Source organism: Glossina fuscipes, unplaced genomic scaffold, assembly GCF_014805625.2.
Source record: "Glossina fuscipes isolate IAEA_lab_2018 unplaced genomic scaffold, Yale_Gfus_2 106, whole genome shotgun sequence".
Lineage (NCBI taxonomy): Eukaryota > Metazoa > Arthropoda > Insecta > Diptera > Glossinidae > Glossina > Glossina fuscipes.
This window is the reverse complement of record NW_023998449.1, coordinates 783,111-800,718: the sequence shown is the minus strand read 5'-3', so window position 1 is coordinate 800,718 and position 17,608 is coordinate 783,111. Positions and strand designations below refer to the sequence as shown.

Here is a 17,608-nt window from a genome sequence, read left to right as displayed (position 1 = left end):
GCTCGTTTAAGCTACTTTTGCATATTCCGTCCTTCACAAACTAAAGGGCTTCGAAATTAAAATGGGTTAAACAATAAAACTGTTTAGCAATCGACGTAAGAAATTATTTTTGCTTTTGTCGCGTGGTTTGTAGCAACATTTTTATTGATTCGATTAATAGTCCGTAAGCTTATCGTTGACGTCTTCCCTTCAACTTCTCAAACTCAACTGAACGCTATCTTGAAATTAAAAAGCAGACAGACTTCTCATTCTTCCTCAATTTCCCTCTTCTTCTTCCTGTTGCTCTCTCTATAACGGCTTGCCGCTACTCTCACAAGAGCAAGCATAGATCCCGCAAAATCGTACGATTTTGCCTATGCTTGCAAGAGCAAAAGGAAAAAAAGGAGTACCGCAAAATCATACGATTCTGCCTGTACTTGCAAAAGCAAGCAAAGGTACCGCAAAATCATACGATTTTTGCCTGTACTTGTAAGTAAGGAAATCAGAAAAGAACAAAATAAACACATATACCGCAAGATCATGCGATTTATTAGCGGTACCACAAAATCGCATGATTTTGTCTAACGGCATGCCGTTATTCCGCCGCTTGCGGTTGATACAGACCGACAGACAACCCTACCCGAGGTTTGTTCGCGGCCGTTACAAACTTTGAGCAAATTTTTTTAATGTTGACCTGCTCCGGAAGAGAAAAAGTGTTTCCTACAACGTTTACGTGTTCTTGTGTTAACGTTCTTTCCCACAACGATGTATTTCTCCCGATTTTATATAAATGTCCACTGCATCCTGACTACTGCGACTAAAATAACAATATAAATGGATAATTTGATATTGTGTCATGTGGCGGCGGTTACCAGACGTTACTCATCATATAATTGTTTAACATCGTGGGATTCATATGATAAAATACCCAGGTAAGAGTTTCATACGGTGAATAAATAAATAAAACGGAATCAACCAAAATCCTTACGATGGAAATCATACAGGGAGCTACAAAATTACTTTCCGTTGCCGCCCTTTCTTTTTAAACCAACACGAAAGATAACTTTTCAAGCACAGTTCTAAAACTAATAAATTAAAACTAATAATAAAAAAAATCGTCTACCTGCAGAAGAAAACAATAGTTTTTATGTTAAAACAAGAATGACTTTTTTTAAAAAATTTTACTGAATTTTCACGCGTTCACCTTAACCGTAGGCCGACTATGACATTTAAACAAAAGAAATTGACGAAAATTGAACTAAAATAAAAAACATAAACATAAATAAAAAATAAAAAATAGAAACCAGCACAAACAGGCGAGAAAATTATATTCGGCTACAGCCGCACCTTCTACATACAGCATACGCCAATATATATTGTAAGTTGGAAAGTCTAGGTCAAATCCAAATTCTTCTACAAATTATTAGACGATATCATCATTTTTGCAACTCGGAGGTACTACCCAAGATAGTACATAATTTGGCAGACGGGAATGTAGGCATTCTGAATTTGACAATGGCAAAAGTTTTGATGAACAAATCAAATTACTATATTATTGTTTACGCAAGGTAAATTTTTTCCAATCTTCACTCTAGCATTGATTATAGAATACAGACTGAAATTTTTATAGATATACTTGGTGTAATAAGCAAAATGAGGTTTTTTCAATTTACGTGGTTCTAATCAAAAATGTATATATACTTTGCCGGGTCTCTGAAGCTTCATTCATACAAGCATTTCGACATAATGAACGTATCCATCAGTTTTGGTTGTTCAGAGTGGCATTTATAAGGGAAACAGCTGTAAATTGAGAACAAAGTAAATTCCATACAAAATTGATTGCTTACAAACAGCTGTGTCAACAAAAAAATAATTTAAATAAATTAATTAACAAAACAAAAATGACGAGAAAGACATCTTGCTCCATTCATCTTGTAGTCTATTTTTCAGATCTTGGACTAACGAGATTTAATGTTTTCGCACACAGCGGTCTAATTCATCCCACGTATTTCTGTTGGGATTCAGTTCTGGTGAATTGGTGGAGAGGGTGAAGCACTTTGGACTTGTTATATAAGACGCATTCTTTAATTAAGCGGAACTAATACCTGGGTCTATTAAATAACACTCCTTGTTTAGAATGTTAGCGCGTCTCGTCAAATTGAAAACCTACAGGGTTTCCCAAAAGCAGAGTCTACATAATTCGGAGATAAATACCATTTACCTGATATATATCTATAACTCAAGTGAAACGTCTGCCGATTCCAATGAATTGAAGGTAATTTGGAAAAATTACGGACAAAGTTGGTATTTTGGAGACATTTAAACTTTACCAAAACAAGCAATAAGTTCTGCTTAATTCAAGAATAACTCTTATATAACTTCGCCAAGGTGGTTCCCCAATCACCAAGTATGAACCACATCAAAAGTATGTGGAGTGAACTACACCGCCGCCTGCGAAAATACTCAATCTTTTCCGTCCAAGATTTGAAAAATATACTATACGAAGAATGGAATAAGATTTCCTGCACAAGAAAATTTTTACAAAATATGTCGAAATGTTTAAACGACATTATTAACCATAAAGGCAGCCCCACGAAATATCAATTTTTAATAATATGCTATTTTTGCTTCTTTATATGAAAAAAAACCAAAATTAATGACATTATATTTTTGTAGCTTTGAAGTTTCTTTATTTTCTTGTCTACAGGAATAATGTTTTGTTTTTTTTTTTTTATTTTAGTATGTAAATAGTATGTATGCCATCTTTTTCCACTTGATATAGGTTTCTATTTTTTTCATTTAGTAAAAACTATATAAACTATGTGAATAGTAAGCGTATAATAAATTTTTCAAAATTTATTTTGCATTATTTTCCAATTTATTCACAAAATATTCACATATAGTTGGTGTGTTTGTTTATTTATCAAAGAGTGGATCCAACTCTCCGTTTTCAGTTTTTGTTGGCCACGATGTATACAAAAGTTTCTTTCTTTTTTTCTTCTTTTCCATTTACATATGAGTGGTAGCAACAAAAATGGCACGAAAGTCTGACGCGATTAAGACAAACAACTTCATCATCTATCGGGTTCGTCCCGAACGGGAGTTACCTTTTAGATACTTGCCTGCACTTGTACGTATTCTTCGTCGTTCTTATTGAATTCTTTTTCCGAATGAAGGTTTCCGAAGGTGGATTCCGTAGTCTTGATGAGCATACAAAATAAATTTCCAACAACATTTAGCAAGATATCGCTAAACTGACAACGTGAGACTTCGGATAAAGTTTCCTTTCTCAACGCATAATACAAAATCAGTCGAATACATAGGATGCGTGCGTTCAAGAGGTAAAACCATATGGCTGGCAACTGTTTTTATAAATATTAATAGAAAGCAAAATTATTGAAGCGAAAATTATCTTCGAAAAATGATTTTTTAAAGCAAAATACAATTAATAAAACTCAACAAATTTTTTACCTACTGAAAAAGATGGTGACTATAATTTAATTTTCGAGCCAAAGTTTTAAAAAAATCGAACAACAATTTCATTTTAACCAATTCGAAATAAAATTTCCCATACTAAAAAAATCGAATTGAAATTTCTTTTACTAACAAAATCGAACCAAAATTTTAACAACATCAGGTAGTATTCGCCAATAAAACGGGAAAGTTAATAGCACTATAACTCCTACATATTTCTCCTACAACATTTCTACAATTTTAGAAGAATAAAGTGTTTTCGTAGATTTAAACACATTGATACCAATGCACTTTTGTGCATATGTTGTCAAAAACGCATGCGTTGTGTGTGTTGTTGTTATATTACGTTGTCACTCTATCCTTAAATGTCATGTCACAGCCAGGAAAATGTATTCATTACATAAACTTGTTTGCAATAGAGTCGTTTTCGTAGTTATAATCAAGGAAACTGTATACAATATCATTAAATTTAATTTAATCTCAAAAAAAAAATTCACAATCTGGAATAAATGAAACTGTTTGAACTGAACTGTTATTTGCTTAAATACAAGAAGAAAATCATCTAAGATTTTATGTTCTTACAGCAAAGTTTTTTTAAAGTAACCACTTCCTACCACTAACACAATATATGCTACTTAACGGCAAAAGAAAACTACGACTTGACTTAATTTTTTGCTTCATATAACCTTGAAGTCGTAGTCTTTTTCAAAACCTTTTTGTTAACCATTTGGTACCCCAAATATAACTTCGGAGTTGTCTGTGTGAACGAAAATAGGTCGTGTTTCGATTACCTTTCACCCGGCTTTTTATAGCTACCTTTGAAGCAGTCAGAAGGAATCTTCACACACCGGGATCAACATCAAATTGTAAACCGATTCTATTGCGTCTGTGTAAAGTTTGTGGTAAATATTCTTTTGGTCGTAGAAATGAAGTTATGAGCCCCAAATTGGTCAGAAACATTGATAGTCGTTGCACACAGGCTGATATTGGGATCGGTTAAAAGACAAATCCACAATATAATAAAAATTGGGAACATCTCGGCTTTCTTCAGCAAACGTAGAAGGGAAAATTCCACGTATATTTTGCAAAAAATGTATGTTTTTCCTATTTTTCCTTAGTGTCTTTTAAAATGAATGTCGTGGGTATAAAAGATTTTATCATAGCTGAATGTATTCTTTTGTCTTCTTCTCTGTTTTATTTAATGTGCCTTACACGCCACGTAGTAAATATATATTTAGAACACGTAAAAAAAAATTTGATCGCGTAAAAACTTAGATTATTAAACTAATATTGTATAAGTGTGAACATGTAATTAATCGCAAAGCCACCTTAGAAAAAAACATTTTGTATGGTGTATGAAGTGCCCCGTCTTTTGTACTGTGCTTGAAACGAATTACTTAACCTAAAAAACGCAGTAGCATATTCGCCATTAGAAGAAACAAAATAAAAAACTATGTTTGGCTGTGTCCGGCTCTTCTGTATTCAATACCTTTATAGTAAAATCTACAGCTTACAGCTGCATATTATGGATAATGAAGAACAGATCCATTTACCTTGCACTGTGAAAGCATCTGTTAGCCCATTTCCAATACCAAGTTAGCTGCCACAATTTCCAATATTTTTGCCCAATTTGAAACTGAAGTTTTGATTTTTAGAGGATATTTACCACTAGCAACTAAATGAACGAGCAACAAGGCGAACAGGCAAACTTGCACCGATGATCTCAGTACTTAATACTGATCAATAATGTCAATAATATAGTTGCATGCTTTTAAGGTCCATGAATTTTCTTGGAATGTGTTTGGGGGTGTTTTGAACCTCTATACTGTTGGACTAACATAACTATTTTTTCGCTTCTGCACAAGTGCCGAATGATCAGTTACAGAATATACGTAGCAATATTTATCGTTTTGTCTATTATTGTGTATGAATGATTAACGATCGAAAGAATGAAGAATAACTATTCAAGTGCAGCAGGAATTAAGTTTAATAATTGGATCTTAAAAAGCATTAAGAAAATTTCATAAGACTGTAATTGCCCTCCACAACGATCTAGCTTGAATTAATTTATTATTTAATATATATTAGACCTTCTGTGTAAAATGCCAGGTTTTGTGCAGAATAGGAGTCATTTAGTGGAAAGTTTACTTTACCTATTTAATTTGGAGGATGGTGGTGCAATGCACATTTGTTTATATATAAATAAAAATTAAATAAAAGTATAAGCTGTTTCAATTACGTCTGATACAAATAAATACATGATAAATACTTCTTTAAATAAGCTGAAATGTGGTAAATACACCATTTTCCAGTTATATTTATATAAGTACACACAAAAGGTTGTGCGATTAAGATTTTATCGTATAAGAAATTGGATTTCTTTTAGAAATAACACACTTAGCTCGTCGCATTCTAATCTGGATACCATTCTAACTGTAAAGAAAATTTAACGGTACTACATTCCTCCCTGCGACGGGAAACCCAGTACGGATAAGTCATCGAGTGTCAGGAGCCATCTGCAGACTACTCTTTACAAACAGGTTTGTGTGTCAATGGAGGAGCTAGAGAAATTGGCAATTAGAGTTGATGGCTGATGTATCCTGGGACGATATCTGCTGCTCGTACATTAAAAATCCAATCGGGTATTCAATCGGATGATCCAAAAGTAAGTGTGCGCTCGTAACTGTAACACAAGCATCGCTGATAATCCTGAATCATTGCGGTCGAAGCATTAAAAGTATTGGACATCCCTCGTTACTTTTCTACATACAGAAAAACTGACTGCACTGCGGTGTCATAATAATTAAAGATGTATGAAAGTAAAGACCGATTGCTCTTCTGCCATCATGCAGTTTGTGAAATACTGCTTCTCACATGTCGAGCGCGACTGTATATAAATCTACAAAGGTTTCCGCTTTACGATTGCCATGATTGCTTTATTTTGATTACACGTCCTTTGGTTATCTTTCCCTTGTTCCGACGGCGAAACCCGATAATTTACTAAAGCTCGTCGCCAGCAATTGTCTTTTCCATTTTGTCTTCAGTGGCTCAAAAAAAAGAAAAAAAGGAGGAGCATAATAAAAAATAATATATAATGTAGTATTTTATTGTTTTTCCAGTCGGCGCCATGAAAAACACCCAAATTATGCTGTCGGAGATACGTTAGATTTTGCTTTGTTGTCGTTTTATAGTTAGCTTTTCTTTTTATAAATGTAAACTTGCTCAAAAAGGTATTATTATTATTATTATTATTATAAATTTAGCCAGAGAATAAATTCTAAGACTAAAGTCTTAAAGCACTAGTATGTAAGGCTTTAGGCTTAATTAAAAACTCTACCGCACTTGAAATTTGAACCCACGACTATTGAGTTGCTAGTCGAGACTCTTGCTTACTCAGCCGCTCAGGCGGATTGAACTCGAAAAAGTAATTCTTCAGCTTTCGTCTAATTTTGCAGCAATTAGAGAGTGTGTTTGAGAGCTGTCGTAATGTAAAAGATCATCGATCAATAGTGTATGCTATCGCGTGCTCAGATTAAAATTAGTTAAAAAGCAAAGTTAATTTAGTACCGTGAATTAACGCACTAAAAAAGTGAAGAGTTAGTATTATAAATTCTACATAGAAGGCAACGAAACCAATCCTATTAAAGAGTAACGAAAGTATATTTTCTCTTTTTTAAAATAATGGTGGTAAGTACAAAAGATTCAGTCATAGCCGATTGTAATTGCTTGCTTTTAAATTACTATTGTAATATTATATAAACGATATTTGAGTACATAATGTGTACTTCAGTTTCTGTATATAAACAATTTAAACCGAATTGTTTTAAAACATTTGCAGTTAACAATTACCTATAATAAAATAAATAACATTATTAAGGCTGTCGATAACGGTAACGAGCATTTTCAGTTTAAACGGCTTAACGCATGTCTAAAAAGTTTGTACTTTGTTGTTGAGTAGTTAATATTTTACAGATTCCATGCAGGGATATGTGAAACAACCTACCGATTAGTTCATGCCCACTGGGAAGAATTCGATATTTTGTTTTACATATCAACTTTAACAATTTTAAATTTAAAGAATAATTGGCGCATATTAGTAGCAATTAAATATGTTTCGGCTCAAAATAAAAATTGATGTGCAAAGATTTTAAAATTTTGGTCTCAGTGATGTAATTTCCGGCAGTTACATAGTGAATTTGTTTCTTGTTTGCTGTATATAAGCAAGAAAGTGAAAGTCATCTTAGGGTAAATATTGGCGGATACAAGACTTCTAAAATGTGTTGTTAATTACGAAATTGTAAGTCAGGCCATCGCAATCGTTTCTGCTTAGAAATTATAGATGATTTTCCTGTACTTGAAGCTCATTTTACATCAATATCTACACATAATAATAATAATTGTCAGGTCCCTATTTCAGGCGCCTTGTCTACTCGGAAAACACAAAAAAAAAGATAAAAAAATCTCTATGCCAATTTTGGATTGTCGTAAATGCAGTGGGATGCTCTTATCCTTGGGATATGAATACTTTTTATTAAAAGAAATTTATTGAAAATATATTTCAAGTTGTGTACGCAAACTTGGTTTAGAACTAAAAATGTTTATTCTGTCTTTGCAGAGTTCGTGTGGAATATTATGTAAATGAAAATACTTTCAAAGAAAGACTGCAACTTTATTTCATTAAGAATCAGAGATCAAGTAAGTGAAGCTAATTACGTACGGTATTAATCTATGTAAGTAATATAATCAGAATAAAGTAAGGAGAGTAATGCAAATTTTCTAATTACATTGTGAATATTTCAGCAACAGTTAAATAAAAGTTTAGCAATCCATACATTTCAGTTAATTAATTCATTGGATGTATTGACATGCAAAGGGCATGTCACTAGTATTGATGTTAGCAGTGATAATTCTGGTACTGTTCACATCATTCAATGGATGATTGACGTACGTGTTCATTGATTTTTACGAAAATCAAACTTTCCACAGACACTTTCGATCCACGATAATTATAGGGTAAAGAAATAACAGCACTAATCTTCTAAGAAACTTTTTTCCTACGTAAGAATTTCAGAATTATTTTAGTGATTATAACATAAACTTTTAAATCCAATTGTCTTATTTAGGTTAATCTTAAATCCAGAAACATTCAATTATATAAAATTGTAAATCCTAAAATTAGTCCATTACTCCATTATTTTTAATATACGCTTAAGCAAATTTTACTACCTCCTAGACCAAATTCCCATGAATTGTTCCTAAATCAACTTCCTACATTGACTTTGCGACCTTCCTGTATATAATACATCGAAACTGTTACAGGAGCTGATGTGAGTAGTGAAATGGAGCTCCTAATGACATATGTAATGTAAAATTTATTACTCATTCTTATGGACTAACACGAAATTTCATTTTAATACCTGGTCACTTAGCATTGAATTTTTACTTTTTTGATTTTCCCAAAGAGGTCCATGGTAGGGCTGGTTAGAACTTTTCCTTAAAAAATATTTCGATGGAATATTTTTCAACTTTTTCAACTTCTACTTTTTGAATATGTTTTTATAGGAAACAAGAGAGCAATCAATTAAATATATTCACCATCGAAAGACGGGGTGTACTTGGTCAAAAAAGCCTGCACCACTTCCAGACGGTCTCAGAGAAAAAAAGAAAGTTTGGGTTTTTTATTTTTGGGTATTTTACCAATAAAAATTTGTTCCCATATATAACAAACAAATAACTAAAGTTTGCAACATCCAGAAGGAATTTTCAGGAACATTAAGCTAATTTTTTATTCTCCTGAGTTTTATTTTTTTTTTTTAAGATAAAGGTCTTAGGTATAATGCACCCAAGGACGATTTTGATCATTTTGTCAAAACGTTTGCAACACAGAGAAGCAAACATCAGAAACCACGAAAAGTATATTCTTGATCATCACCAAACTCTAAGTCCATTTAAGTCCGTCTGCCCGTTTGTATAATGTCTGTTGTAACCATCCTCATGGCCTTAAAAATAAAGCTACCTTCGAATTTTGTATTGAAAATGGGTAAAATCGATCGTAGGATACGCCCACAGCACCACGTATACTAGGAACACCTCTTTTTTTCAAAGAAAGTGAAAAATTGCTTTTTTTCTCATTATTCATAAACTATAGCAAATAGATGTACAAAAATTTGAACGCATATTCTATGGGCGGTAATGGAGCAGTTGTGCACAAAAATTGAAGAAATTGATCACGCCTATCCAAAATGTAGTAGTCTTTCAATACCTTTATAACGCGCAGTAACTTCAAAATCCTACAAAGTATATCAAGTCTTAGCAAGTTTCAAATTTAGAAAGCACCTAAACATGTCCTCCTGTTCATCTGTCCATTTGCTTGCGTAATTTTGTAGTGTTTGTAGTAAACATTCTCCCGTTAGAGAAAATGCAGATATCGCCTAATAATTTGCAAAAGAATTTGGAATTGAACTAAACTTTTCAAAGGACGCGTCTACGACGCCCACATGCTTATACGATAAAAAGTTTTATTTTGAAAATAGAAGAAATCAACTGCGCCCACTCCATGCTATAGTGCATGATAATTTTGCGTTTTTACTTCTTTTGTCTACTTTTGGGTCATGGGTGATAAAAGATGCGGTCACGACCAAATTCAATTTTCTTACATGTTTTTTGTCGTTGTTGTGTATTTATCCATTTTTTTTTTTTTCTAATGCAGGCTTACGTATTCGTATAGCAGATTTAATCTTTAAACTACTAGCCTGTGTCTTGTACATATTACGAGTGATAACAGATACAAATCCAACATATGCAACTTGGTAAGTCGTAAGAGAAAGTAATTTAACAGTATTTTTCTCTATAGTTTTAAATCTTGAATTTCAACATTATTTCACCCTTTTTATAGCTATAGTTGCATGATTAGCAATAAATCAGAATTTCTAGCCTCAGCCGAGCTTACTGAAGAAGAATTCCAAGAGAATCCCATCATCAACTGGGAAGCGATATTGTGGGTAAATCGGCCAACAGTTCTGTGGGCTGTACAGTTAATTTTAGCACTAGTTTCACTGACGGAAGCAGTTCTTCTAACCTATCTTGGCTATAAGGTAACCAAAAAAACGAACTGTTCACGAGTATCTTCGTAGATATTAATAGCGTACTTTTGCTTGTTTTACTTTTAATGAAAGTGTCTACTATATTATTACATATGATTGTATTACGGTATTTAAATAGTTTTTTACAACTTATGGAACGTTGTCCTTTTTTTATTTTTTGCGCATTCTATACACATACAAAGGGCAACATATGGCAGCAAATACTCTCGTTTCATTTTATATTAGAATTAATTACGACAATACCCTTTGCATTGACGGTGAGTAGAATAACATAATCACGTACGTATGTGTGCATGTAAATAAATAATGATGGAAAACAAAATAAACAATAATTAATTACAAGATGTGAAAGAAAAATGAAATGTGGAGCTTTAAGGCCTTAGGCCTTAGCTTAAGCTCAGCCTTACCGTCCGACACCGCTGACGTCATATTGTTTTAAATATATATATATACTGCTTTTTAAGTTTTGTCATTATATATACGTCTACGTATATATGTATATATATAAAGACATGTGCATACTTGAAGATATATTAATATTAAAACTAATTTGTTCATATACTTGCGAAATTTATTATAATTCCATTCAATTTTGAGGTGACTTTGATCGATATCTAAACCAGAGAAATTCTCAATATTTGGTGTATACATAATATTTTAAATCCATGTAACTCTTTATTCAAATTTTCAAGTGTAAAAATGATGGCAAACATCTGCTCGTATGCAGATCAAGTTTAAAAATAGCCGACAAACATCTAGAATATAAATTTATTTAGGGTAATTTCCATGTTATGCTAACTTCTTTAAACGACTTCATAAAGCTGCCACGATTCCCCAAACTCTATTCAGATAAACGATTTTCTGTACTGTGGTATTATTCTTATTCTTGTGAAAACAAATTAATGAATGCAGTAGAAGAACTTAACTCTTGATCTGAAAAGATTTTTTTGAACTGTCAGTTGGTTTGCTTAGCTTTAAAAAAAAAGCAAGACTGTCAATTATTTCAATGTCGAAATCATACATGAAATTTGGAAAAACAGTTAATAGCTATTTTGGAATGTGTTACAGAATGGGTTATTATTTCTTTCATTCTAGATATTATGGCCGCCTTTAAGAAATTTATTTATACCAATATTTCTCAACTGTTGGTTAGCCAAGCGTTCGCTGGAAAATATGTTCGTAAGTACTTTAAGTTTATTTTATTGAGAAATGAGGGGTGTGTTCATTTTGTGATTTTTGTTTGTAATGCCGAAAGCAAGCTTCCAAGACGCCACGACATATACTGATATTTTATCAGCATCTGCTCAACTATGTCTGTAATAAACATTCTTTCTTTTGCGAAAATGAAGATATCGCTTTCCAAAATAGGTCGACGAACACGCCTGTTCAACAAAACTGAGAATATCATTTTCCGTGTTTTTACTCTTTGCTCAAAAACTATACAGCAAACACAAACTATTATTCTACAAACATAGAAACAACTGACGACGCCCACTCAGTATTACAGGGTACGGAAATTTATTGTTTTCGTTTTTTAAAAATCTTTTTTAGGATAGCGGTGATGAGTCTAAAAGATTTGGTCACAGTCGAATATAAGTTTCTTATTTGTTTTTTATTCGTTTATTTATTAATTTTTGAAATTTAGATACAAAATAAAAATTTATTTTACTTCTTTATTCTTTTTTCCTTGTTGCAGAACGATCTGCATCGCGCCATGCAAAAATCACAATCGGCTCTTTCGCAGCAACTGACAATATTGTCAGCGACCCTGCTATGTCTCGTCTTTACCAGGTAAGAAAAGGGGACCAAAGTCATTTTATTGGGTTGTACGGATAGAATTAAGAATTAGATAGAACGAGAATATTATAGCAATAAAGTTTTTAGCAAACTCTCAATAATGCAATCATAGCAGTGCGAACGTATTTTTCTTTCATTTATTTATTTCTTTGTTATTATATGCTAGTGTTTGTGGGATACAACATTTTCAACGTGCCGGTCATCGTCATTTGAATTTGTTCCAAAGTACATATTACGTGGTCGTCACTTTTTCAACGGTCGGTTACGGCGATTTTGTTCCCGATATATGGCCTTCGCAGTTGTACATGGTCATAATGATATGTGTAGCTCTAATTGTATTGCCCACTCAGGTAAGCTGAATAATCATATGCATAATAAAAGGCATTACCTTACTACACATATGCAATGTTTAGATGAGTGTTTGTATATCTTTTAATAAAATTTTTTCAACAGTTTTCCTCTTTTCTATTGAAGAATATAATGTTGATAAATCTGTGGAAAGAACTTTAATTAAATGCGCTAATTTCTCACACCAAAATAATTCGTTGTTCACTGTTTTAGCACTGTCTTAAACAGTTCCGATATCCACCAATAAGATCGTGTGTGAATATAAAAAGTAAATCTATCAAATTCGACATGAATCGACCGTTTTATACACAATTTGTTATGGAATTTAGTATGAAGCCAAAATTAAAACAGCATGGATAGATGCAAGACTTAATTAAAAAAAGAAATGCAGAAGCAAATAGAATGTTTTTTGAGCCGGTAGCCTGTATTACTAATACTAATGTTTTTTTCCTTAGTGTAAGCATTTAGAGACAGCCTGAGAATCTTCTGTATCATTCATGAAAACTAAATTTTAAGTTTATAAATAGAAGAAAAATAAATTTATAAAAGTAAAAAATTGGCTCCCTGCCTTTATATTTTTCTATTCTATCGATATTCAGCTCCGACAGTCACTGTTCTTGCTCGGGCTGATTACTAATATGGAAGTAAAGTGCTGACTTCGTGGCAGCTTTAAAATTTGTTGTGACTCTCACCATATTTAATTTAGAATTAACGCATTCAATTTTTTGCATCCTGCTTTCCAAGTGTTTTTGTTTGATAACCATATCGCTGATATTATTAAGAAAAAATGAATCGATTAAGTCGCGGTGTCCACGGCAGCAGCTTTATTTGAGGAATGTACAAAATAGTTTGAAACATTCGGTGTTATTTGCCTTATAATAAATAAGAATAAAACCTCAAAAAAGTGAAAAAGAAAAATTTACTCACTTGTAACTTTGCGCACGGTCGATTTTGTTCCATAAATAGTAGAATTTTTGCTAAAGTAAATGTGGAAAATTTCAGACTTCTATCGGTCATTATATGTGAGTAGTGAGAAAAAATCCACCCATTTTTGGTTTGCAAAACGAAGAAGAAGAAGCATTCAACTTACGCTTCACTGCGGGCTTGCGTTTTCACTAATTTGGCCCATTCTCAATAGCAACCTGCGTGCGAAGGCTTTCAATGTTTCTACCAAACTTGAAATCGATATCTTTATTTTTGATACCAGGAGAGTGTCAACAATATACAACGCGCAGACACAAAGCCAGACAGACATGGCTTAATTATTTTAATTATGATAAATTTACTTTTCCGCCCATTTTGAAAATTCACGCCAAAACGGTCTGTGTGTCTGCGTGATGTGTGTTGTTCGCACTCTCATGGTCTCATGGTAAAGATATCGACTTCAAAATTTGTAGAAACACTGGAATTTTGTGCACGTGGAGAATAACAACAAGACAGAATGTTTAAAACTATTTTGTACACGCCTCAAATTAAAATATATTATCTGCCTAAAAATGGGTTCATTTTAAAATGAATATGGTAGACAACTCGACAAATTTTTGCTTAATAATACCAACGATATGGGTATCGAATAAAAAAACTTGGTGAGTAGAATGCGAAAGGGATAGTGGTGGGTATGCGAGATTCGGGCTTTGCCGAATATAATTTCCATACTTGTTATTATTTGCACTTCATGGCTTTGTCTTTCTCTATCTGAGCGCAGGCTCAAACTTATCGATTGAAATCTTCTCAAACGGGGTGTACTAAACCTCCCCTCTATTGCAACAATTTGACATTTCCACTTGGCTTGTTTGATTTTCACATCCTTAACAAATGCACTGGTAGGGTTCCCCCCTGCCGCACAAATTAGGCAATAAATCAGCCTTTACGTTATCTATTAACATTGTATAATGAATCATGTCATTGATCAATATTGATTGGATATTGATCCAATCCAGAAACTTGTCTATCCTATCAAAATTAGGACATCGGGCTACTAACATTTTTAGATTATCTTACTTAATAATCTATAAGTTTATATGCAGTTTGATCCTTGCCTAAATGATGGTAAGTTTATAAATAATTCCATTGGTAACTTATCTTACCAATGTTTACTCGCATTTTTCATTAGCTACACGTTTAGTGGAGAACGATGGTGCTTAAGCTATATTGAAAATAAATTTGTATTCTTGTAGTGTTAGCTTTCGCCACTATAGTTAATACAATTAGCATTAGTTGCCACCTGTCTTCAGGTTTTGCTTACATAAAGTTATACGTTATAAGCTACGACAAAAGCTTCACTATGCTTTCTTTAACGCTAAGAAAAAACGGACGAACAAACTTGAGTCAATTCAGTTAATAGCCGTGTATAATAAAGAGTAGGTCGGTCTTAAGTATTTCTGGGTGTTGCGAACGTCCCGATTACCTTCACTCTTACCAAAAAACAAACATGCTAAAGCAATAATTGGCTTGTACTGGCATTGTTTTAAATTTTATAAATATTTGTTTAACAAATTTCAGTTTGAACAATTGGCCTTTACATGGATGGAACGGCAAAAACTAGGAGGTAGCTATTCATCTCATCGTGCACAAAGCGAAAAACATGTTGTTGTTTGTTCGACGACACTACATGCCGACACCATAATGGATTTTCTAAATGAATTCTACGCACATCCGTTGCTGCAAGATTATTACGTAGTACTCTTAAGTCCAATGGAATTAGATACAACCATGCGAATGATATTGCAAGTACCCATATGGGCACAACGTGTTATTTATATACAGGTAAAAAATTTGCGTAGAATACTTTCGGAAAGAATTTTAATTTATAAGTACATTTGTTTTACAAATGCGTTCCTAATAGACTTTTTGAAACGCTTTGTCTTCCTCATTTTGTTCTTTTTTGCTGCTTAATTCATTCATTTAAAGAATGATCGCAGCGAGAGGAAAACTGAGACACAATCCTTTAACGTGGACGAAATTACCTCCTTAATCTCAAACTACAACAGTGTGATTATTCCTAATTCATGAAAATTAGATAATCCAATTTCATTTCATTTAAGGTCTAATTTTGTCTAATCTTTCATCTCAATCTCTTTCATCTTTTATGAACATAGATGTTTTTAAAAATCTCTCGTCTCCATTTACGAGACGTCTAGAGTAAACTCAAATTCGTTTCAGTCTGAAAAAAAAAAAAAATTAAATATATATATAGGCAAGCATTAAACATTTAAAAACAATTTTAAAGAAGAATGTCATGTTATGATTGTACCAGAGAGGATCAAAATAAGAAGAACGTTTAAAAAGTTTTCAAAATAAAAGCGTGTACATATCTCAGAAACTTGTCTATGTCTATGTTATCTGTAGCGCTATTAACTCGTAGCCATTTGATTGCCTTTAGCTATGAAGAGGACGATGTCTTTTTATATTGGAGTGCCGACTGGCGAGAAAGTATAAGAAACTGTAAGTGACGAGCCAAGAATGGCTCGTCGGCGTGTTAGAGGCAGATTACCAATTAAATGATCAAAACGTCGACGACCACATTTATGCAGAAGGAAACCGCGTTAATATCCATTGCAATGGTTAAGCAAACAATCTATTCGAAACTTTCATGCATAAAAGTTGCAGTGCGGATATGCTATGTCCGCTAAACTCCAGGGATATATGTTGTGAGGAGCTATGACTACGGGAGATAAGGGAACCCCAGTCAGAAACAGACGTTTCTGATTGGGATATGGTAAGTTTGCCAAAAGGCAATCTTGGCGGGAATTGTAAAACAGGTGGGTGCAAATCGTCCCTGTCGAGGGACAGACCTATCCGGTTGAGTAGGGGAGTCAGAATCAGGGGGCTGGCGAAGTGTTTGTGGAATTTGCGCGTCCGTCAGCATGACCGCTACGATTTTTACTTGCACGGATCTGGACAGCATATTCCAGCCGCACAAACAAAAACCGTGAGTTCCGCGTCGTCATTTATGCTTTGGTACGTTATCTACTCGTTAGTTGAAACAGCGCAAATAACTTGAGAGATTGCTTCTTCCGTTAAAATCTGGTTTATGGTTTTGCTCAAAATGTTCAAAATTTGGTGTGTAGATAAGAGTCCACCTCCCCTTTGCGTCGATTTCCCATAGTTTGTGCCCGTGAACATATTCTGCTAAATAACTGCTCCAACTCTGCGGATGTCGGTGCTACCTTCTTCAGTTGCTCCTGTTCCTTTTTCGCATTGTGGGCACATAACTGTTGAAGCTGTGCGGTGAGATAATATAATTCTCAGTCTTTGCGCTGCTTCTAGCAGGAGATGTTTTCTTTGTAGATCCTTTTGTATCCAAAAAGTTTTGGCATATAGGGTTCGCGTAGAGCTTATGCTGGATATAAGCTTTCAGCCGGTCTATTTTGGTCCGTGAAAATGTTTGTCTCGCATTCAATTGCGCTTCGAGGTATTTCAAATTGGGATTGAATTCGATGCTGCCCCTGTCAATCTGTATCTTTGGCACTTCAAACAGCTTTTGTGCGTCACCAGTGTGGCTTCTCTCTTTTGCACACCTAGTTTTAATTTGGATTTATGGAGCCACCTTATCTACTTATTACCTAGCCACTTATTCGGATTAAGCTATGGTCTGCTACACCTATCACTATTAGCAGAGTTAACGCTTGCTGGCGATGCCTTCCGCATGACCTATCAATTTCGCTTCCCTGGGAAACTCTCTGTTGTGGTACCTCTACTGCAATACTATTTTTCCCATTGTCATTGTCCGTGTTATCCACTAGACTTCCATTGTGCAATTAGCTGTCTGTCATTTTAACCAAGTACGAGGAACACCTTCGCTTATTTAAACTTTTTATAATGGTTTCCCAGTCGGCCGTTTTAATATTCACTATGATGACAGCGCAGAATCCTTTGCTTTTGTGAAGGTATCTAACGGCTTACCA

General features: G+C 33.7%; 1 protein-coding gene across 7 annotated transcripts in view; it reads left to right on the top strand.

Moving 5' to 3' along the window:
- Nucleotides 1-671: 671 nt before the first annotated feature.
- Nucleotides 672-17,608, top strand: part of LOC119638661 (potassium channel subfamily T member 2-like) — a 47,935-nt gene continuing 30,998 nt past the window's right edge. For 5 of the 7 annotated variants that reach the window (XM_038035581.1, XM_038035584.1, XM_038035583.1 and 2 more), the window contains exons 1-9: nt 814-911; nt 8,069-8,148; nt 10,163-10,262; nt 10,349-10,547; nt 10,739-10,813; nt 11,652-11,735; nt 12,253-12,347; nt 12,520-12,703; nt 15,204-15,467. In XM_038035581.1, coding sequence (XP_037891509.1) covers nt 814-911; nt 8,069-8,148; nt 10,163-10,262; nt 10,349-10,547; nt 10,739-10,813; nt 11,652-11,735; nt 12,253-12,347; nt 12,520-12,703; nt 15,204-15,467 — 1,179 coding nt within the window. Of the gene's footprint in view, nt 912-8,068; nt 8,149-10,162; nt 10,263-10,348; nt 10,548-10,738; nt 10,814-11,651; nt 11,736-12,252; nt 12,348-12,519; nt 12,704-15,203; nt 15,468-17,608 lie in introns of all 7 variants that reach the window. The other 2 variants (XM_038035578.1, XM_038035580.1) reach the window with 2 other exon arrangements.